This window comes from Chlorocebus sabaeus, chromosome 5 (genome assembly GCF_047675955.1).
Source record: "Chlorocebus sabaeus isolate Y175 chromosome 5, mChlSab1.0.hap1, whole genome shotgun sequence".
NCBI lineage: Eukaryota > Metazoa > Chordata > Mammalia > Primates > Cercopithecidae > Chlorocebus > Chlorocebus sabaeus.
Window position 1 is genome coordinate 44,004,443 of NC_132908.1, and position 20,998 is coordinate 44,025,440.

The 20,998-nt window shown below is 35.6% G+C and overlaps 1 protein-coding gene across 1 annotated transcript in view; it reads right to left on the minus strand.

Annotated features, from left to right (window-relative positions):
• Positions 1-5,588: 5,588 nt before the first annotated feature.
• The window catches only part of ITFG1 (integrin alpha FG-GAP repeat containing 1), a 287,705-nt gene continuing 272,295 nt past the window's right edge, over positions 5,589-20,998 (minus strand). The window contains exons 15-18 of the mRNA XM_007992185.3: positions 12,805-12,929; positions 12,016-12,098; positions 9,160-9,277; positions 5,589-5,997 (exon numbers count right to left, since the gene is read on the minus strand). Coding sequence (XP_007990376.2) covers positions 5,938-5,997; positions 9,160-9,277; positions 12,016-12,098; positions 12,805-12,929 — 386 coding nt within the window. The 3' untranslated portion in view covers positions 5,589-5,937. The remainder of the gene's footprint in view (positions 5,998-9,159; positions 9,278-12,015; positions 12,099-12,804; positions 12,930-20,998) is intronic.

Genomic DNA, 20,998 nt, shown 5'->3' on the forward strand with positions numbered 1-20,998 from the left:
ATTGGTCTGTGTCTTCACCAATACCACACTCTGTAAATCACCTTAACCCTTTTTTTTTTTTTTTTTTTTTTTTTTCCCCAGAGACAGAGTTTTGCTCTTGTCCAGGCTGGAGGGCAATGGCATAATTTGGCTCACTGCAATGTCTGCCTCCTAGGTTCAAGCAATTGTTCTGCCTCAAGACTCCCGAGTAGCTGGGATTACAGGCGTGTGCCATGATGCCAGGCTAATTTTTGTATTATTAGTGAAGACAGGGTTTCACCATGTTGGCCAGTCTGATCTCGAACTCCTGACCTCAGGTGATCCAACCATCTCGGCCTCTCAAAGTGCTGGGATTACAGGTGTGAGCCACCATGCCTGGCCTCATCACCCTAACTTTATTATTTTGTTACCTGGTAGAGCAGGTCCTTGTTCTTTTTCAAGATTATCTTGGCTGTTCTTGTTCTTTTATATTTCCGTATACATTTTAGAAACCTCTTAACAAGCTCAGCAACACAACACCCCATTGGGATGAGTGGAGTTGGGAGGGCTTCGACATCTTTACCATTTTGAGTCTTCCTGTCCATTAACATGGTACAGATGTGCATTTATTGAAAATTTCCTTAGTGTTTCTCAGAAAAGTTTTATAATTTACCAGAGATGTGTACCACATCCACATTAGCACTTTGAATTGTCAGCATTCTTTGTTTTATCCGTGAAAGCATTCTTTATTCATGATAGATATGTAGTGGTATCTCTTCATAGTTTAGTATTCATTTCCCTAATGGCTTATCCTGTTGAACATCTTTTCATATGCTTATTTGCTACCCATATATCCTCTTTATTGAAGTATCCTCAAATTATTGCCCACTCAAATTGTTTTTTATTTTTACTGGTGAAAAGATGTCTATTTAGAATTAGCCAGCTGGACTCAGTTTAGATGATTCCAATTTTGTTGGCAACATCCAAAGCATCATAAACAGGAGCCAGTCAAACACACGCCTTCTCTCCACTGGGCCTGATTGATCAGGCCACATCAGTGTCACAGATCTGCTCCACATCCTGTTCGCTCTGCTGCTTGTTGGCTTTGCCATCCACAATGACCTCAAGTGTGTCGTTATCTTCTGTCTTCTTCATGGCACACTCAATGGTCAGGGGGAACCAGGCAGAGTGGTCAAGCTTGTTTCTCCTGGAGGCACTCTTCTGAGGATATCTGGGTTGTCTCTAGAGCTGTAGTGTTTTGAGGTGCTGGAAGGTGGGTGAAGTGCAGACACCCCTTTTTGTGTGTGGCTGTGGATGCTTTCCAGCACTGCCTTCTTGGCCTTCAAAGCTTTTGCTTTGGTTTCAGCTTTGGGAGAGGCAGGAGCTGCCTTAGGTGTCATCTTGTCCGAGTTTTTGTATTGTTGAGTTTTGAGAGTTCTTTATAGATTCAGATACAAGTCTATTGTTGGATATGTGATTTGAAAATATTTTCTTGGCCGGGCACGGTGCCTTATGGCTATAATCCCAGCACTTTGGGAGGCTGAAGCAGGTGGACCACTTGAGGTTAGCAGTTTGAGACCAGCCTGACCAACATGGTGAAACCCTGTCTCTACTAAAAATACAAAAATTAGCCAGGCATGGTGTCACACACCTGTAGTCCCAGCTACTTGGGAGGCTGAGGCAGGAGAATTGCTTGAACCTGGGAGGCGGAGGCTGCAGTGAGCCGAGATCACACCATTGTACTCCAGCCTGGGTGACACAGCATGACTCCATCTCAAAAAAAATTTTTTTTTCTTTGCACATATAGCTTGTCCATTCTCTCAGAAGTGTCTTTGTCAAAGCAAACATTTTTAATTTAGATGAAGTCACATTAGTTTTTAAAAAGAATCATAACTTTGGTGTCATTTCTAAGAACTCTGCTTAACCCTAGCCTATGAAGATATTCTATGTGTTCTTTTAAAGTTTTACATTTTATATTTAAATTTATGACCCACTTTGAGTTAATTTTTGTGTAAGGTGTGAGGTTTAGATCAAGGTTCTTTTTTTCTCCTTTGCCCTTTGTATTTATGGCAAATACCGATGATCAATTTTTCTGACACTGTTTGTTGAAAAGACTGACTTCCACTTAGTAACTTCTACATCTTTGTCAAACATCAAATGTCTGTATTTGTGTGAGTTTATTCCTGGACTCTATTTTATTCCATTGGTCTATGTGTCTCTCTTTGCCAATACCACACTGTCTTTATTACTCTAGCCTTATAACAAGTTTTAAAGTCACATAATTTGATTTCTTCAACTTTGTCTTCTTTTTCAACATTGTTTTAAACTAGTCTATTTTCTCTTTCATATAAGTTGCATAAAATCTTGTCCATGTCCACAAAAAGATACTGCTGGGATTTTGATAGGGATGGCGTGAAATGTACAGATCACTTTGGGGAGTATTGGCATCTCCTAATCCATGAACATACTGACTTTCTATCGAAGTCTTCCTTGGTTTCTTTCATCACGTTTCTTCTTTAATATGTGCATCTAATGTTATAAATACCACCCCCCAGCACTGCCTCCTACAAATTTTGTTATGTTTTATTTTTCATTTGGCTCAAAATATTTTAAAATTTCCTTTGAGGCTTCCTGTTTGACCCTATGGTTATTTAAAATATCTGGGTATTTTCCATGGATCTCCCTAGTTCAATTCTATTATAGTCTGATAATCTACTTTGTATGATTTCTATTCTTTTAGATTTGGTAGGACTTGTTTTATGGCCCAGAATATGGTCTGTCTTGGTAAGTGTTCCATGTGCACTGAAAGAGAGTATTTTGCTGCTGTTGGTGAGTGTGTTATATAAATATCCACTAGGTTAGATTGACTGAGTGCTTTTCAGGTCAGCTCTAAGCTTTCTGATTTCCTGCCTACTTTTTCCTTCAGTTACCGTAGAAAAGTGTGGATGTCTCCCACTTAAATCGTGAGTTTGTCTGTTTCTCCTTACAGGTCTGTCGGCTTTTTAGTTTATGAACACTTAAGATTTTTATGTTAAGAAGAGGGGACTGATCTTGGGTGAGTCTGCTCTCCAGATGAGGCTGGCAGACGAACAGTGATGACACACCCAGAAATTAGGATAGTAAGTCCTTTATTCTTGATGCTGGATCTGGACACTACACCACAGCATCCACCAGAATATTTAGGGTTTGTTTCTTTTTATGTTTTAGTGATATTTTCCTAGGAATTGTTCCATTTTGTATAAACTTTCAGATACATTGGTATAAAGTTATTCTCCAAGTCTTCCTACTTTTAATAAATAGATTATCTGTAATTATACCCTTTTCATTTTTGATACTGGTTATTTGTACCTGTTTTCATTTTGTTAGAGGCCTTTGGGGCATCCTGTGCCCTGTAACTGATGAATGTGGGAATGTAAAGGCCCAGCCTTCATATTCTAACTTGGGACAGGTTAGGAGATAGGAGAGGTCATCCTATCTCAGAACTCGATGTAGGGTTGTTATGAGGCATTCCATTGAGAATGCATCACAATTTGATTTTTCTGCCTAATCTTGTTTCCTTCCTTTCCCTTGTACAGTTGTGGATCAAAAGCACTCCCTAATCTACTATCTATTAGCCTTTTAAAATAACTGGTCAGGTGCAGGTAATCACAAGGGCTGGTTTTAATTCATGTTTATCCTGAGGAGTAAGCCCTTAAATATCCTAGATCAATCCCAGGTATACCATCGAGGTCTGCTGGACACGATTTAAGTTTTTGTTTCTTTTTATGAGGTATTCTAGCTACTTGCAAGGATGGGGAAATGTAAAGGGCTAGTTCAAATAAATGGTGTATTAACGTATTTACAGTATCTTCAAAATGATTATTAATTCTTAATTACTCTTCCTAGCTCCCCAAAGATGGATAACACTAACATATAGTCAGTGGGAAAGAAATCTCAGAAAATGTTCATTTGTCACTGTAATGGGAAATGGGAAGGAAGAAAAACAGCACTTATCAAGCATCTTCTATGTACAAACTGCCATTTCAGACTCAGAGCAGTCCTTGAAGGTAGGTATCACTCACTACCTTTGTTTTACAGATGAAGAAACCAAAGTTCAAAGAAGTGACTGATTCAGAGTCATGAAATCGGGGAGTTGGGCCCTGAATCTAGATTGGTCTGACTTCAAAGCCTTGTTCTCTTTCCACTGCAATATTCAAAATTAAAATAAAGGTCTTGTTAGTGATTCTCAATGTTGTGACACTTTTTTTTAATCTGCTGTCCCTTAATAAATGATATTGAAGTTGCATTTGGAAATACAGAAACAGTATTAATGTCACTGATTGTAGTTTTAATTGTCATTAACATTTTATTTGTCTTGTAAACCCTGACTCCACATGAGTTTTAAGACTCAGGCTATATCAATAATGAGCCCAGTTGTCTTTGGGAAAGTGTCACATAGTGCCTAGGAGAGTGCTGTGGGTTGATAACTAGTGAATTTAACTGCGTATTACAGTCAGGAGAGTCCTATCTTGCCCCTGACCCACAGAGAGGCAGTGGGCAAGTCACCTTACCTGTCTCCCAGTCCAGATAAATGCTTTCGAAAGCTCTAAGGTCTCTTCATGCTCTGAAATAATTATTTAAAAACTCACTGAAATACTTTGTTTCAATAAGGAATATTTATTAAGAAGACATGTTAACATGCTTAGATACAAAGTAAAAACACATGCCATTCTCAGTAAACTGAAGAAAAAAATAAGAACAAAATTGTTTTCAGAGAAATTTTTGTGTTTTATAGGCATCACATGTCCATTTGCATATTAGAAAATTATTAGCATTGATAAACTTTTTTTCTCAGTCTTAAAGTCTTTTTAAAGTAACTTTTTGGAAATGTGAAATTCACAATATAAAATTTGCATTGAAGTCTGAATGTAAATTATAGACTTCTCCAAGCCTTTGAGAATAGAAATGTGATTGAAGATTTGCATTCCCAGATGCTGCCTACAGCAGTTTCCTTTCAAGAAATCAAATGTTCTTCATTATCACATGATAAGGATCAGTTTTCAGAGGAAAATTTTTAGGACACATTAATTCTTGGAGAGTACTATAATTTTTAGTTAATATGAGCAAGTAAATCTTTATATGTCAGTCGCCAAAAATTTAGCTTTTCCAAAGAATATTTCTTCATGCCTGAAAATAAAATTCTATCAAATCTACATATTTCTATAATTAGATGTATAAGTCTAATAAGATCATCTAAAATAGTAATAATGACAACTACCACATATTGAGTACTTACTCTGTGCTAGGCACCAAGCTAAGCACTTCACATACATCATCCCATTTAATGTTTACAATAACTCAAGCAAGTATCATTAGCCCCACTGAATAAACAAGAAAACTGAGGCTACACAGGTTAAATAAGAGTCAAGTTCAAACAATGACTTTGTAAGTGGTGGAATTAGGAGTTTAAGGCAAGTCTGTCTTACTGTGCTACCAAGTCAGAGCCCGATCACTATATTGTATGTCATCAGTGAGAGACCCCTGACCTGCTGTGATGAAGCTGAATGCATAATGACTCTGTGATATATTCACAAAAGTATAATTTGCATCATTAGAATAAGAAGCAAGACCAAGTCAAGTGGACACAAAAATTCCTGCTCATTTAATTATTTTTATTTACACACATCTTTTTCCATCATCATGACACTAATAAGATTATAAATACACAAACACGGGAGTACATGCAACACATTCCACAAAGGAACAGAAATGTACAGCACTACGGAATAAAGAACCCAAACTTTTTATATACAAAGTGCTTTAAAAAAAAAAAAGGACTTTGTGACATATTCAAACCATATTTATTTGAATACTTTCCAATAATTACCATGGGATACATCATTTATAAATAATATTTAATCTCCCCTATTTTTAAAGCCAGAATTTGTGTTTCAACTAATCAAGTGAACAGCCATTCCATTATGTAACATTAAAGGCAAGTCACATAGCATCAAAATGAAACCGGTGGGCTTCTTGTCGTTTTTCTCTATCATCTGCTTTCTGAAAAAGAATTTTAGACTCGTTTATAAATGGTAGAGAAATGTTACAAAAAGATTCATTTCTGAAATACACTGATTCATTTTTAAAAGTCTCCAGCAATTAGTAGATAATAGATATGATTTCCTAATTCTAGTATTTTTTGTAGTTTATAGTAGCTGTTTTATAATTAATGACTAATTGAATAAAAAACAAGAAATACTTGAATACTTAGGGCACATTAAATACTTAAGGTCCTTAAACACTTAGCTTCTTATCACTTACTATCTACTTGAAAATAGGAATAAGCATTAGATTCTATAAGGATAAATCAATGATTGCATTTTTCTCTCATTCTTAACACTGATGTTTAATAAACAAATCTAATGGCTGGGTGTGGTGGTGGCTCATGTTTGTAATCCCAGCATTTTGGGAGGCCAAGGAGGGCGGATCACTTGAGGTGAGGAATTCGGGATCAGCCTGGCCAACATGGTGAAACCCTGTCTCTACCAAAAAAATACAAAAATTAGCTGGGTGTGGTAGTGGGCACCTGTAATCCCAGCTTCTTGGGAGGCTAAGGCAGGCGAATCGTTTGAACCTGGGAGGCAGAAGTTGCAGTGAGCCAAGATTGTACCACCGTACTCCAGCCTGGGTGACAGAGTGAGACTCTGTCTCAAAAAAAAACAAAAAAAAACCCACACAAACAAAACCAAATCTAAACTAATTATATTAAAGTACTAATGTACTAATTATTTTTTCATTAAATTGTTAATTTAGCAGATATTCATTGGCCCTTTGCTTCCAATACTCCCAATACCAATACTGTGTTTGATATTTTAATATTAAAAAAACCTCAGTTTTGTATCTTGTTCTCCAAAAAGACAAACACAAAACATATTGTATAACTGTAATTCAAGATAAAAAGTGAAAAATGTTACCAAGTCTAAGAGACTACTTCTAGATCTGGGTGAGGAGAGGGAAAGCTTTGAAAAGACATGGAGAGTATTTGAAAGCATGGAAATGGGGAGAGTGGTATTCATTCCATGCTGGGGTTACAACATGAGCAATCATGAGAAGGCTGGAAGGAGCACGGATATGTGAAAGGAGCTGGTAAAAAGTAAGACTGTGGAGTCACATGGAAGTCATACGCAGGCCAGGCCAAGGATTTTATACATAAAAGGCAATGGATATTCACCAGAGCTTTTTGAGCAGGGGAGTGACATGATGAAGGCTAAACTGAATGATGAGTGTGCTAAATGGAATGGAAAGGGGAGAGAACGGAAAGAAAGAGACCAAGTAGGACGTAAGAAGGGGCTGGGTTAAAGAGTGCAGTAGGAATGTAGAAGTGGAGTCAGCTGTAGAACTCACAGAGGCAGAGTCCATAGGCAATTGATGAAATCTTGTAGGCAAGTAAGATAGATGAAGCTTTAGAATGCTGGTTTCGAGGTGGTGTAAGTCATCTAGGTTGAGCTATCATGGTGATAGTTGGAAATGGGGAAGGACCTTTAGAGATGAGAGCTGGGGATATCTGAAGCCATGATTTTTGATGAAATTGGCAGGTAAAGTGTTGAAAGAAGAGGGGCAGGGACAGACACTGGGGAAAGCTTGCAGTGAGAAAATGGTAGAAGGAGCCAGCCTGCTTAAGTAAAAAAGTGGTTAGAGAGGTTCTACCTCTTTGAGATACCACAGTGCCACAGGAGACACAGTATATACATGGTCAAATATATACTTGTACTTAAAACTTTAATTTTTGGCTACTGCATAATTATTGTTATAAGCATACAATGTTTATGCTGTAATCAGATCTACTGAGGAATTAATGAAATTAATTTCCTTTGCTTCATAGGTCAAGAACTATGGAATCTTTCAGTTGATATTCTGATACTCCTGGACAAAGTATGTATGGTTGTCCTTGATCTTACTCTTAAGTTGCAGTCTTAAGGTTAACTGAATATGTAACTGCATGTTACTGTTTTTGATATGTAAAGGAGTGATTTTTTAAAAGCGACGAAAGTATGAAAAAGAGAACATTTATGGAACAACTAATATGTTCTCTTTTTCATACGTTAGAAGAAAAAAGATGGTAATTTTAGTTAGCAAAAAATGATTATGATGGCATGACAATCCAGAGTGTAGGTGCAAAAAAAGAAAAACACCTTTCTTTGGGGCCACAAAGAAGCCCTATTTTGAGGGCACTGATTGGAACCCATATACAAATAGAAACTAGCTTTTTCACATATATCTAAACTGCTAATAAATTTACAGCGATAGCCTCTTTTTTCTTCACATAAACATTGCATAAAAATCTTTTACATATTTGGGAGTTTTGTTTTCAATTATTATTTAGAGTATTATACTAAAGAACAGAAATCAGTTTAATGCAAAGAATACTTAATAGATGAAAAAGATGTTTATGGCTTTTTTCTTTTTTGAGACGGGGTCTCACTCCTTTTGCCCAGGCTGGAGTGAAGTGGTGCAATCGCAGCTCACTGCAGCCTCAACTTTCTGGGCTCAGGTGATTCTCCACCTCAGCCTCCTGAGTAGCTGGGATTACAGCTTGCATCATGGTGCCTGGCTAATTTTTTTATATTTTGTAGAGATGGGGTTTCACCATGTTGCCCAGGATGGTCTCAAACTCCTGAGCTGTAGCAATCTGTCCACCTTGGCCTCCCAAAGTGCTGGGATTACAGGCATAAGCCACCGTGCCTGGCTGTTTATTGCTTTAGTTGTTACCTTCCACCTAAACCCTGAGAAAATAATTTAACCTCTTTTTACTCTAATTCTTTTCAAAGAGATAGCTGTTAATCCTAGCCAAAGAATGTCCATGACTTTATCAGTAGATACTGAACACAAGTTCATTTTTTAAAATCATTATTATTTTTCAGGTCATTATGAAATTGTTTCTAAATGCCTTTTGATTTCTGAATGATCACTTTATTACTATTGTACAGCATCAAACTTTTAAAGTAGACATCTCCTGTGATTTGTATGAATTGATAGGAGACATTAGTAACTTCCAGGGACAAAATAATCATCAATAAAATGATGCTTTGGACAGAACTTGAAAAATGATGAAATTCTAGTCATATGAAAAAAGTTTAAAATAAACATAGTGTTTTTAAAGAGCAATGTATGTATTACTAGAATCAATTAACCAAAGTTAATGTTTCATTTAAAGGAACAAACCTTTTCCTGCCAATGTAAAATGCCAATTATTGCCAAGATGAAAACACAGACACCGATGAGAGCTATGGCAGTAAGCAGAACAATGTTACTTGGTGTAAGATATAGTTTGGCACTCCAACTGTAGATAAAAACAGAACAAATTAAAATTACAAATTTTACTTAAAAATAACAAAGTTATATTGAGACCCCAAAGCAAAACAACTTATTAATTAATGAAACAGTCAATGTATTCATTAAACCATTCATTCATCTGTCCATTCATTATAAATAAAACAAAAGCAATTATAAATCAGATAGTGCTGAGAATATTGATGATGCTGTGGTTTATATTTCACCTAGACAACTGAAATAGAATTTTTGATGAAATATTTCAATGTTTTTCATCTTCCAAGTTTGATCCTGTGAGAATTATTCTTAGTAAACATATCCAAGGGTACTTTGGACAATCATGGACATTTTTTTTACATCTTGATTTACCTGCTTAATTTGAAATCCTGAACTGTAAAGCAAGGGAGTCACATGATCCTAGAAGCCTTCTGTATCATCTCATTTTTGACCTGTGTCACATATGTAATATGACCAACTAAAACATAAATATTTTGAATGTTGATGGCTTGTGCAGAACTTCTATAATTTTTGTATCATGTTGGAGCGATTACTACAATGACTTTTAGGTTCAGATCACTTACAAAATCATCTTTAGTCCCTCACTGTTAATGGCAATATATAGACTAGAGGTCTTCAGTAAACAGAACTAGCTCTTTCCTTCTAAAACAGTCTGTGTAATAGTATTTGCACACCCTGAAAGCCTAAAACTAAAGACTGTATCACCAACTCTGCAGGTTGTTATATACACATAACTTTTTGTTCTCCCTAGAAATAGGTAATGGCTATATTTTTATTTTAAAAGTTTAATAAAGGTAAGACTGTTCTGGTAAATAGCAAGTAGCTATTGACTTATTCTGGGATAATTAAAATTTATTGATCCATAAGTTAGCCTCTAGTCAATAAACCTCAAAATATACCTCAAAAACTAAAATCAATTTGGTTTTTATTACGAACATAAATTTGAAAAGAACATTTCTTTGGAAAGAGTAAGAGAAACATGAAAAATGTTGAGATTATGGAAAAAAGCTATGATATAATTTTCTAGAAATTCAGAAGAGTAAGTAAACCTTAAAAAACCAAATACTGTTAATTAGTTGAAAGCTACTCTTAGTGTTGTACTCATACTTAAGAAAACAGTTCTTTTATGAGATGTTTTTGCTAGTTATACTTTTAAAATAGATTTTTAACAAATCAGGAATATAAGTGTTTTGGTAAAAAAAAAAAGACAAAAGTCAATCCTCAGTTTTCTACTCAGAGGCAGTCACTCTTACCAGTTTCCTGCATATCCTTTCGGAGATATTTTATACATGTATGAACATGTATGTGTAGATAGCTTCTTTTTTAATCACAATGGCTGCTCATTACACATACTCTTCTACATTTTGCTGTTGCTTCTTTTGTTTGTTGTTTTGCTTACCACTCCATCTTAAGAGACTGTTCTATGTCCGTGGCAGTGAAAAAAAGTCATGCTACTGAGTTGTATAGAAGTACCCTACTTTATATAGTTTCCTACTCATGGTCCAGATTTTCTAGTTTTACTGTAAATTTCATCTATAGAAAACTAACACATACAATATAGGCTCATTAAAAAAATCTGAACCAGGACTATAACTGTTTCAATGATGTCATCTTATTCCAAGCATAAGGCTGCGATAAAGTTTATTTTCTTAAGTAGTTTGGTTCTAAAGCCCATTAATCTACCATAAAGTGCATCTGCTGGTATGCTGGTAAACTGGCTCTGAGGTAGAGAGGGGTTGGGGAAGCCCTGTTTATGGTACTTGCCAATTTTCATGGAGTAGATTCTCCCACCATAACTGATTTCAGTGTGACTTCACTGAATAGAGATGCACAGAGTCAGCTCATGAGGTGGCATAAGATGGTTTCGGCACTCAATACATTCGATCGAGATGTTTAATAAAGAATGATGAAGCTGGTATCTTCAGAGGGAATGTAACAAGCAGGGGACCCCACTGGTTACATATTCATAGATAAATTCACCATTTCTCTTTGGTTATTTTCTCATGTTGATATTTGTCTAGCATATTTTTCCCTATGAAATTTAAATGTTAGTGAATACTTTTATCACCTAATTTAAAAAGAATAGAATCAATCTAGAAATTTAAATAAAAATGAACAAAGATTATTTAAGGATTTAGAATTAAATGCTGTATTATGAAATGAATGTATTCTGTTAATAAGGATAAAAATACCTACCGTTCGTTTACCATATGCTCGGCACTGTGTTAAGTGTATTTCACCCTCAGATGCAGAAATTGAGTCTTGGAGAGGACAAGGACTGGCTCCTAGTCTTGCAGTCAGCCAGCAATGGAGCTGAGTTTTTAGCCTACATCTATTTAACTCCAAAATTTGTGCCCAACTACCGTGGGATATATAGTACTTCTCAAGTAATTTATTTAAAAGATCAGTGCTTTATACAAAGATTTAGTATCCTGAAATTTTGAATTTATAACTAGTAAATGGAAGAGCAGTTTATTTAAGCAGGATATGTATAAATCCCTAATTAGTTAACCTGCTGTTTTTCTCATAGGATTGAATTTGTTCTTCATGAAAAATGTCTGGAACCATTTACGTAAGTATGTTTAGTCATTTAAAGTTTGCCATAAGCAAATTAAGGATGGGCACTCATGGGAACACAGCAGGAATATGAGAGAGTTTAAAAGACATCACTGTATCTATAATTCAGAGTTAGCAGTGTCTTTACCAAATCAGTTCAAGCAAGGACATTACCTTCGAGGGACATTGTGAGGGTATGGAATGACAATTAGCTGGGAATTTGGAATGATTGCAGTCCACTCTTGTTTTCGTATAGACTGGAAGAAGAATTTAAGAACATTTAACATTTAGCACATTTAAAAAACACAATTACTATTCTAAATAAATAAGGAAAAATGTAGCTTCTTTGAGAAATTCAAATTCTAGGTATGGATGAAGCTATGTTTACCAGTATTAAGCCAAAAATAAGGCTTTTGTGCCATCTGTTGGAAAATTTTCTCATCTTTTCAAGGAAAGATTATATTTGTGTTTTATGAATTCATTCATTCAACAAATATTTATCAGACACTTATGTAGCAGGCACTGTTCAAAGGGCTATGTACAAATGCTGCTTGGAGCTAAAATTCAAGTTAAGGGGAAACTGACAACAAAGCAAGTAAAATAATATGATTACACATATTATATAAAGAATACACATATGTATAATAGTATTTATGTTAGTAAAATATTTATGTGCATGTTAGGTGGTGGAAAATGTTAGGATGAAAAAGCAGGATAGATGGATAGGTGAGGTTTATGGGCGAGGAGAGGGAAAAACTACACGGTATCTTAAAATCATGATGTGCTCTATGTAAGATAAACTGAGGTCACTACCAATACATTTTTCTTTATTCTTTAAAGGGAATAAAAATATTTGATTTATTTGAATTAAAATTCAATTACGTTCACATTATTTAATTTAAATACTTAAATAGTGAATATTAAAACATAGATTAATTGTAAACAAAATGAATTTTCACTCACTTTTTCTCCAGATGGACGGGGAATACCAACATACAGATGGTCAAGAAAATTTGCGCTCCGACCTAAACCAAGCACGTTGTATGGTAGTTGGAGAGCTAAATGTGCAGATTGGCTGAGTTGACCAGCTAGAATTATTCAATTAAAAAAAAACATTAAAAACATCTCTGGAAACATTGCTCCCATCAAATATTAAAATGATAAAATGTTAAAAATTTAGGTACTGGAACGTATCATGTTTCAAAATGTGAAGTGAAACATAGGACATTAATATTAATGATTCACTTTTTTCTTGTTCTGAGACATGGTCTCACTCTGTCACCCAGGCTGCAGTGCAGTTGCACTGCACTGAGCCTTGACCTCTCAGGCCCGAGCTATCCTCCTTCCCAGCCTCCCAAGTAGCTGAGACCACAGGCATGTGCTACCAGGCTTGGCTAATTTTTAAATATTTGTGGAGATGGGCTCTTACTATGTTGCCCGGCCTCCAACTCCTGGGCTCAAGTGATTCCCCTTCCTTGGCCTCTCAAAATGCTGGGATTACAGGCGTGAGCCACCATGCTCAGCCAATGATTCACTTTTTAAAGAAAACAGATTTACTGAGATATAATTCACATACCATACACATCACCCATTTAAAGTGTACAGTTAAGTGGTTTTGAATATATTCAAAGAATTGTTCAGCCATCACCACAATCTAATCTTAGAACATTTTTATCACTTGAGAAGTAACTCCATACACATTAGTAGTCATGTCTGTTTCCAGTCCACACACTTCCAACTGTATGTAATCACTAATCTGCTTTCTGACTCTATAGATTTGTCTATTCTGAAGATTTCATATAAATTGCAATCATACAATGTGGTCTTTTGTGACTGGCTTCTTTCGCTTAGCATGTTTTCAAGGTTCATCTATATGGTAGCATGTTTCCATACTTTATTACTGTTACTTGCCAAATAATAAATACTCCACTTTGTTATATATACATTTTGTTTCATTAATTAATTTCATTAATTGATGGACATTTCAGTCATTTCCATTTTTGGTTACTAAGAATAATACTGCTGTGAACATTCATATACAGGGTTTATTTTTGTATTTACTCTTGTTTTCCTTTCTCTTGATTATGTAGCTAAGAGTGTTTAACATCATTGGGAACTAACTAACTGTTTCCAAAGTACCTGCACCATTTTATGTTCCCACCAGCAATGGATAATGGTTCAAATTTTTCCACATCCTCAGTGACACTTTTTATTGTGTCTTTTGTATTACAGCCATGCTTGTGGTTGTGAAGTGGTATCTCATTGTGGTTTTTACTTGCATTTCCCAAATGACTAATAGTCGTTAGCCATGAAAATGGTCAATAAACACATGAAAGATGCTCACTACACACACACACACACACACACACACACACACACACACATCAATTAAGTAAAGCACCTGGCCCTGTAGGCACATTTTCTGTTGTCTTTTTTTTTTTTTTTTAAAGAAATGTGTATTAGCCTACTTTCCTGTTTCTTTGTATGTCTTATAATTTTTGTTGAAAACTGGACTTTTAAGATAATATTGATAACTGTGGTATCGCTTAACCCCACCCAAGGATTTGTTGTTTTTGTTACTGTTTGTTTAGTGACTTTTTTTTTTCATTTAGTGAATTCTGTGGATTCTGTATTCCCTGCAGTGGTTGTCCCCAAGGTCTTTTTAATTTTTAAAGTTTTTATTCTACATCTGGCTTCCTACTTGGCATATCTAGGTCAGTATTATTTAGTGGTCAGCCAGTGATTTGTTGTAAGATTTCCTTAAATCTCTTGCCTGTACATCTTCCACCCTTTGTCAAAGTGATTTGTGTGTGAAGGCGTGCCTTCAAAGTTCAGATGGTTTAAAGGACAACCTTAGTTTTAATTTCCTGCTTACGCAGGGCTTCATGGTGAAGCAGAAGGGAGCTGAGTATTTGAATGAGGTGTTTTCCTTTCTAGGAATTTGCAGTCTTCTAGATCCCCAAGAATATGCTGTAGCTTTTTAAAGCTGCCTATGTTTTCCAGTTTTCTAAGAATTCGTTTTATATTTTGACCAGTTCTTGTTTCCTCCACCTTTAATCACAGGCTTAGGTAGCTAAGATGTTGCCAGCAGATTACTGTTGTTTTTGGTAATGCCCTAGTCAAATGAAATAGCCAAGATGCTGAGAATGAAGATTTTCCAGGGAGTTGCTAGTTCAAAATGTTGATAGTAATAGGGATGGAGATTTTCATGCAGCTCCAAGGAGGTCAGTCATATCCATTGGCTGTGAAGCCGCTGGCTTTCCATGGCTACTGCACTACTCAGTTGAGAAGGGAGGCAGGATGGGAATAGCTCCAAGTTAAAAATGCCATAGATTCAGTGTCTTATCAAGGATCAGTAGTTTTCCCTGGAATAGACAATATTCAGTCCATTGTGTGGCTTTCGTTAATTTCCAGAGTTCTGATATGGTGGATACTATATGGTTGGCCAATATTTTTGTTGTTGTTCTTTTTGGGGGCTCTGGGAGAGCAAGTTTGTGTGGTCCTTACGCTGCCATTCCAATAGTCAGTCTTTCCCTATTGTAATTCACTTTTATAGAATGTATGTATTTTCTAGGTATTTTTCTACGTGCTTAAACTTAACATTTAAATGACAAAATTAATATATAAATATTTTAATATTCAAGGGGACTCTGCTAAACATCACTAATGTTATCTAAAAATATGCAATCACTGGAAAGTATATTTACCTGATTATATAGTTCTTAAGTTGGAAACAGTAAGGTATAATGAAAAGAAACATGAATTTAAGGATAGGCATTAATAATGTGTATGAAACTGAAAAGCAGTATAGTGAACAGCATGGGCTGCAGAATTAGTTCACCTGATTGAAAGATAATGTTTAAAAGTAGAGTACCTCACATAGTAAATAATCATGTTAGCTATCTTTATTAAGATAAAATTTATTCTTACAGAGTAGAATTAAAAATTAAACACAGGCCATTTATGCCTGTAATCCCAGCACTTTGGGAGGCCAAGGCAGGTGGATTGCTTGAGCTCAGGACTTTGAGACCAGCCTGGGCAATGTGGTGAAACCCCGTCTCTACAAAAAATACAAAAATTAGTCAGGCACGGTGGTGCATGCCTGTAGTCCCGGTTACGTGGGAGCTGACATGGGAGAATCACCTGAGCCTGGGGAGGTTGAGGCTGTAGTGAGCCATGATTGTGCCACTGCACTCCAGCCTGGGAGACAGAGTGAGACCCTGTCTCAAAAACAAACAAACAAACAAACCCAAAATTAAGCACAAGCTGATTTCATGACACTACTAGCAAAGACTGACTTAACAGAAGTAAACCAAAAATAAAATTCTAACTGTTGGACCCTCCCCTCAGGCATTCAAAAGTTAACCTGAAAAACTAGTTCAGGCCATGATGGGAAGTGAGGGTCAGATATGCCTCATTATACTCTCCTTTCTGTTGGAATTCAGGCACCGCTGACCAGCATTAACATCAATACAAAGCCCTTAAGACTGACAGAAAAGACTGTTTAAGGCTGGTAAGAAGCATTTACAATCTACTCTCTCTGAAGCCTGCCACCTGGAGCCTTCATCTTCATGATAAAACCTTGGTCTCCACAACCCCTTATATTAAAAGACTTAAAGTTTGACTCTTTTTGTCTACATGACATCAAACTAGGCTTCTGTTTTCCTCTTTATACTATTAAAATTGCCTATGCAATAAGCAAGCTTAAAAGTATTAAGGAGAATAATCAAAGTAAAATTATCCAGCAACTTAAAATGAAGAGATAATCATTACTACATTTTAGCATACTTTTGGTCACATGCTTTTCTTCTCCAAGGCAAGTGCATGCACAAATACATTTTAGCATAGTTTAGTACTATTTTCACTCAGTATTATTTATGAGTATTTAGTCATCATGAAAATTCTTGAAAAATAAATAAGCAGGGAGAAAAATGATGGAAACACCAAAATCCCATTAAGAGAAAGTCAAAGGAAACACAGTGAAAAGACATGTATTAGTATGTATACCTCTAAAATTATTTTTCTAAAGTGATATCTACCCAAACATTACAAAAATATAATTTTCCTGCCTATATAATATCTTATTTAAAAATTAATTCCTTATTGTTGGAAATAAAGGAATTTTCCTAATCCTTCACTATTAAAAAAAAAAGCTTCAGTGAACAACTCTGCAAATCAATATTTGTTTGCACCCAGATTAGTTTGTTTGATTCCTATATACAGAACACTGGATCAAAGAGTAGTAAGTTTAAAACTTATTGTTAAATATAGAAACCCTGTTTCCTAAAGAGAGGGTGCATCACTTTACATTTCCATTAGCTTTCAATGAAAGCATCCATTTCAATCCATTCTTATTTTCTAATTGAGCTGTAATTCAATTAACTATTTTAACAATTTACTATTTTAATAAAGTGTAAAATCAAATGGCCTTTAGTGTATTTGCAATGTTGTGCAACTATCAGTTCTCTCTCGTTTGCAAACTTTTTCATCATCCTATACCAACACCCTGTACCGGTTAAGTAATTACTTCCCCTTTTCTCTTCCCCCAGTAACCTCTAATCTGCTTTCATTCTCTATGGATTTGTCTACTCTAGATACCTCATATAAAAGGTACCATACATGTGACCAACTGTGTCTGGCTTCTTTCACTTAGCATAATGTTTTCAAGGGTCATATAAGTTATAGTAAGTATCATTACTTCATCTGTTTTTTATGGAAAAATAGTATTCCATTTTATGTATGTACTTTGATTTGTTTATCCATCCAGCTATTGATGGATGTTTGGGTCGTTTCTACCTTTTGGCTATTATTAGTAGTGCTGCTATGAACATGGATGTACAAATACCTCTTTCAGACCCTGCTTTCAATTCTTTTGAGTATATATTAAGAAGTAGAAATCCTGGATCATATGGTGATTCTAGGTTTAATTTTTTGAGTAATTGTCACATTGTTTTTCACAGCAGCTGCACCATTTTACATTCCCACCAGGAATGTATGAGGGTTCCTATTTTTCACAGCCTTGCTGACATGTCATTTTCAGTCTTTTTAATTAAAACCATCTTAGTGGTTTTGAAGTCTAGTTTTGATTTGCATTTCCTTCATGACCAATTATGTAGGACATCTTTCACTTTGGGATTCTTTGGAGAAATGTCTAGTCCTTTGTTCATTTTATAACTGGACTGTTTGTGTTTTTGTTGCTGAATTGTAAATTCTTTTTATAGTCTGGATACTAGAACCTTATCAGAGATAAGATTTGCAAATATTTTCTCCCTTTTCAGTTTGTTGAAAAGAAAAAAAAAATTTCTTTTCTTTTGAGACAGGCTCTTGCTCTGTCACCCAGGCTGGAGTGCAGCAGCACAATCCTAGCTCACTGGAGCCTTGATCTCCTGGGTTCCAGTGATCCCAACTCAGCTTCCTGAGTAGGCTGGGAGCACAGGCCTGTGCCATTGCCTCTGGCTAATTAAAACTTTTTTTTTTTAAGAGGCAAGCTCTCACTACATTGCCCATGCTGGTCTCAAATTCCTGGGCTCAAGCGATCCTTATGCTGTGGCCTCCCAAAGTTCTGGGATTACAGGCATAAGCCACTGCACCTGGCCAAAAATGTTTTTTAATGCAAAAAAGCTTTACATTTTTGCAGAATCTAATCTATTTTTAAATTTTGTTACTAGTGCTTTTGGTGTCAAATCTAACAATCCATTGTCAAATCTGAGGAAATGCAGATCTATTTCTATGTTTGCTTCTAAGAATTTTGTATCACTTATATTGAGGTCCTTGATCCATGCATGAGTTAATTATTACATATGAGTTATGATCCATGAATTAATTATTATATATGAGTTAATTATTTTATATGGAGTCCCGCTTCATTTTTTTTTTTTTTTTTGCATGTTATTATACAAATAAGGCACTCTTCTTTCTCCACTGAATGGTCTTGGTACTCCTGTCAAAAATTAATTTGCCATAGATGTTTGGATTTATTTATGGTCTCTCAGTTCTATTCCATTGGCTTATATGTCTATCTTTATGCCAGCACTATGCTTGTTGATTACTGTAGCTTCGTAGTAAGTTTTGAATTTGGAAAGTATAAGTCCTCTCAGCTTTGTTTTGGTTTTCCAGTATTGTTTTGGCTTTTTGAGGCCCTTTACAGATCCATTATCAATTTGAAGGTTGGCTTTTTATTTCTGCAAACAGACCACTTGAATTTGTAGATTGTTTTGGGGAATATTGCTATCTTAAAGTTTTCCAATCCATGAATATGGGATGCCTTTCCATTTATTAGATTTTCTTTAATTTCTCTCAGCAATGTTTTTAGTTTTCAGTGGATAAATCTTTCCATTTCTTGCTTAAATATATTCCTAGGTGTTTTACTCTTCTAAATGTTGCAAATTGAACTATTTTTTTTTCTTTTTTAAAAATTTCTTTGCTGGTGTATGGAAACAACTGATTTTTGGGTGTCGATCTTGTTCCCTATAACTTTGCTGAATTTGTTTATTAGCTGCAGTAGTATTTTTTTTAGTGAGTTATATGAGATTTTTCTGTATACAGAATCATGTCATCTGCAAATAGAAATCATTTGCATCTTTCTTTCCAATTTAGAAGTTTTTATTTCTTTTTCTGGCCGAATTGCTAAGTGTAGGAATTCCAGTAAAAAGGTGAAGAGGAGGAGTGAAAGTGGGCATCCTCATCTTCTTCCTGATCTTAGAAGAAATGCTTTCAGCTTTTCACTATATAAGATGATATTAGGTGTGATTTTTCTTATAACTGCCCTTTATGATGTTAAGGAAGTTCCCTTCTATTCCTAGTTTGCTGAGTGTTTTCATTATAAAAGGATGTTGAGTTTTGTCAAATCATTTTTAGTATCTATTGAAATGATCATGTATTATTTTTCCCTTAGTTCTATTAATGCCATGTATTACATTGATTGACTATCTTATGTTGAACAATCCTTGTATTCCTGGGACAAATCCCATTTGGTCATAATATATAAACACTTTTAATATGCTGTTGGATTTGCTTGGTAGTATTTTGTTGAAGATTTTTGTATCAATATTCATACAGGATATTGGTCTGTAGCTTTCTTGTGGTATCTTTGTCTGGGTTTGGTATGAGAGTAATGCTGGCCTCACAGAATGTGTTAGGAAGTATTTGCTCTTCTAGTTTTTGTAAGAGTTTCAATAACAGTGATGAAATTCTTCTTTAAATTGTTGGTAGAATTTCACCAGTGCAGCCATCTGGTCCTTGAGTTTTTTTTTTTTTTAGGAGGTTTTCAATTACTGATTCAATCTCTTTACTTGTTACAGTTCGGTTGACATTGTCTATTTCCTCTTGGGTCAGTTTTGAATTGTCTGTGTTTCTAGGAAACACTTTTTTTTTTTTTTTTGAGACAGAGTCTTGCTCTGTTGTCCAGGCTGGAGTACAATGGTGTGATCTTGACTCGCTGCAACCTCTACCTCCTGTGTTCAAGTGATTCTACTGTCTCAGTCTCCCGAGTAGCTGGGATTACAGGCATGCATCACCACACTCAGCTGATTTTTGTATTTTTAGTAGTGACGGGGTTTCACTATATTTGCCAGGCTGATTTCAAACTTCTGACCTCAGGTGATCTGCCTGCCTCAGCCTCCCAAAGTGCTGGGACTACAGGCACATCTTTGATTCATCTAGATTATCTTTTTTTTTTTTTTTTTTTTTTTTTTTTGAGACAGGGTATTGCTCTGCCACACAGGCTGGGGTGCAGTGGCACAATCATGGCTCACTGCAGCCTTGAACTCCTGGGCTAAAGCCTCCTGAGTAGCTAGGACTATGGGTGCATGCCACCACACCTGGCTAAGTTTTAAATTTTTTTGTAGAGACAAGGACTCACTGTGTTGCCTGGGTTGATCTCAAACTCCTGGCCTCTCAAAGTGTTGGGATTATAGGTATGAGCCACTATGCCTGGCCTAGATTGTCTAATTTGTTGATATGCAGTTGTTCATAGTGTTATCAATCCTTTTAATTTCTATAAGGTCAGTAGCAAAGTCCCACTGTTCATTTCTGATTTTAGTTATTTGCCTTTTCCCTTTTGTTTAAAACTCAGTTTAGCTAATAGATTGTCAATTTTGTTGATCTTTTCAAAGAACCAACTTTCGATTTCTGTGATTATTATTCTCTATTTCATTGA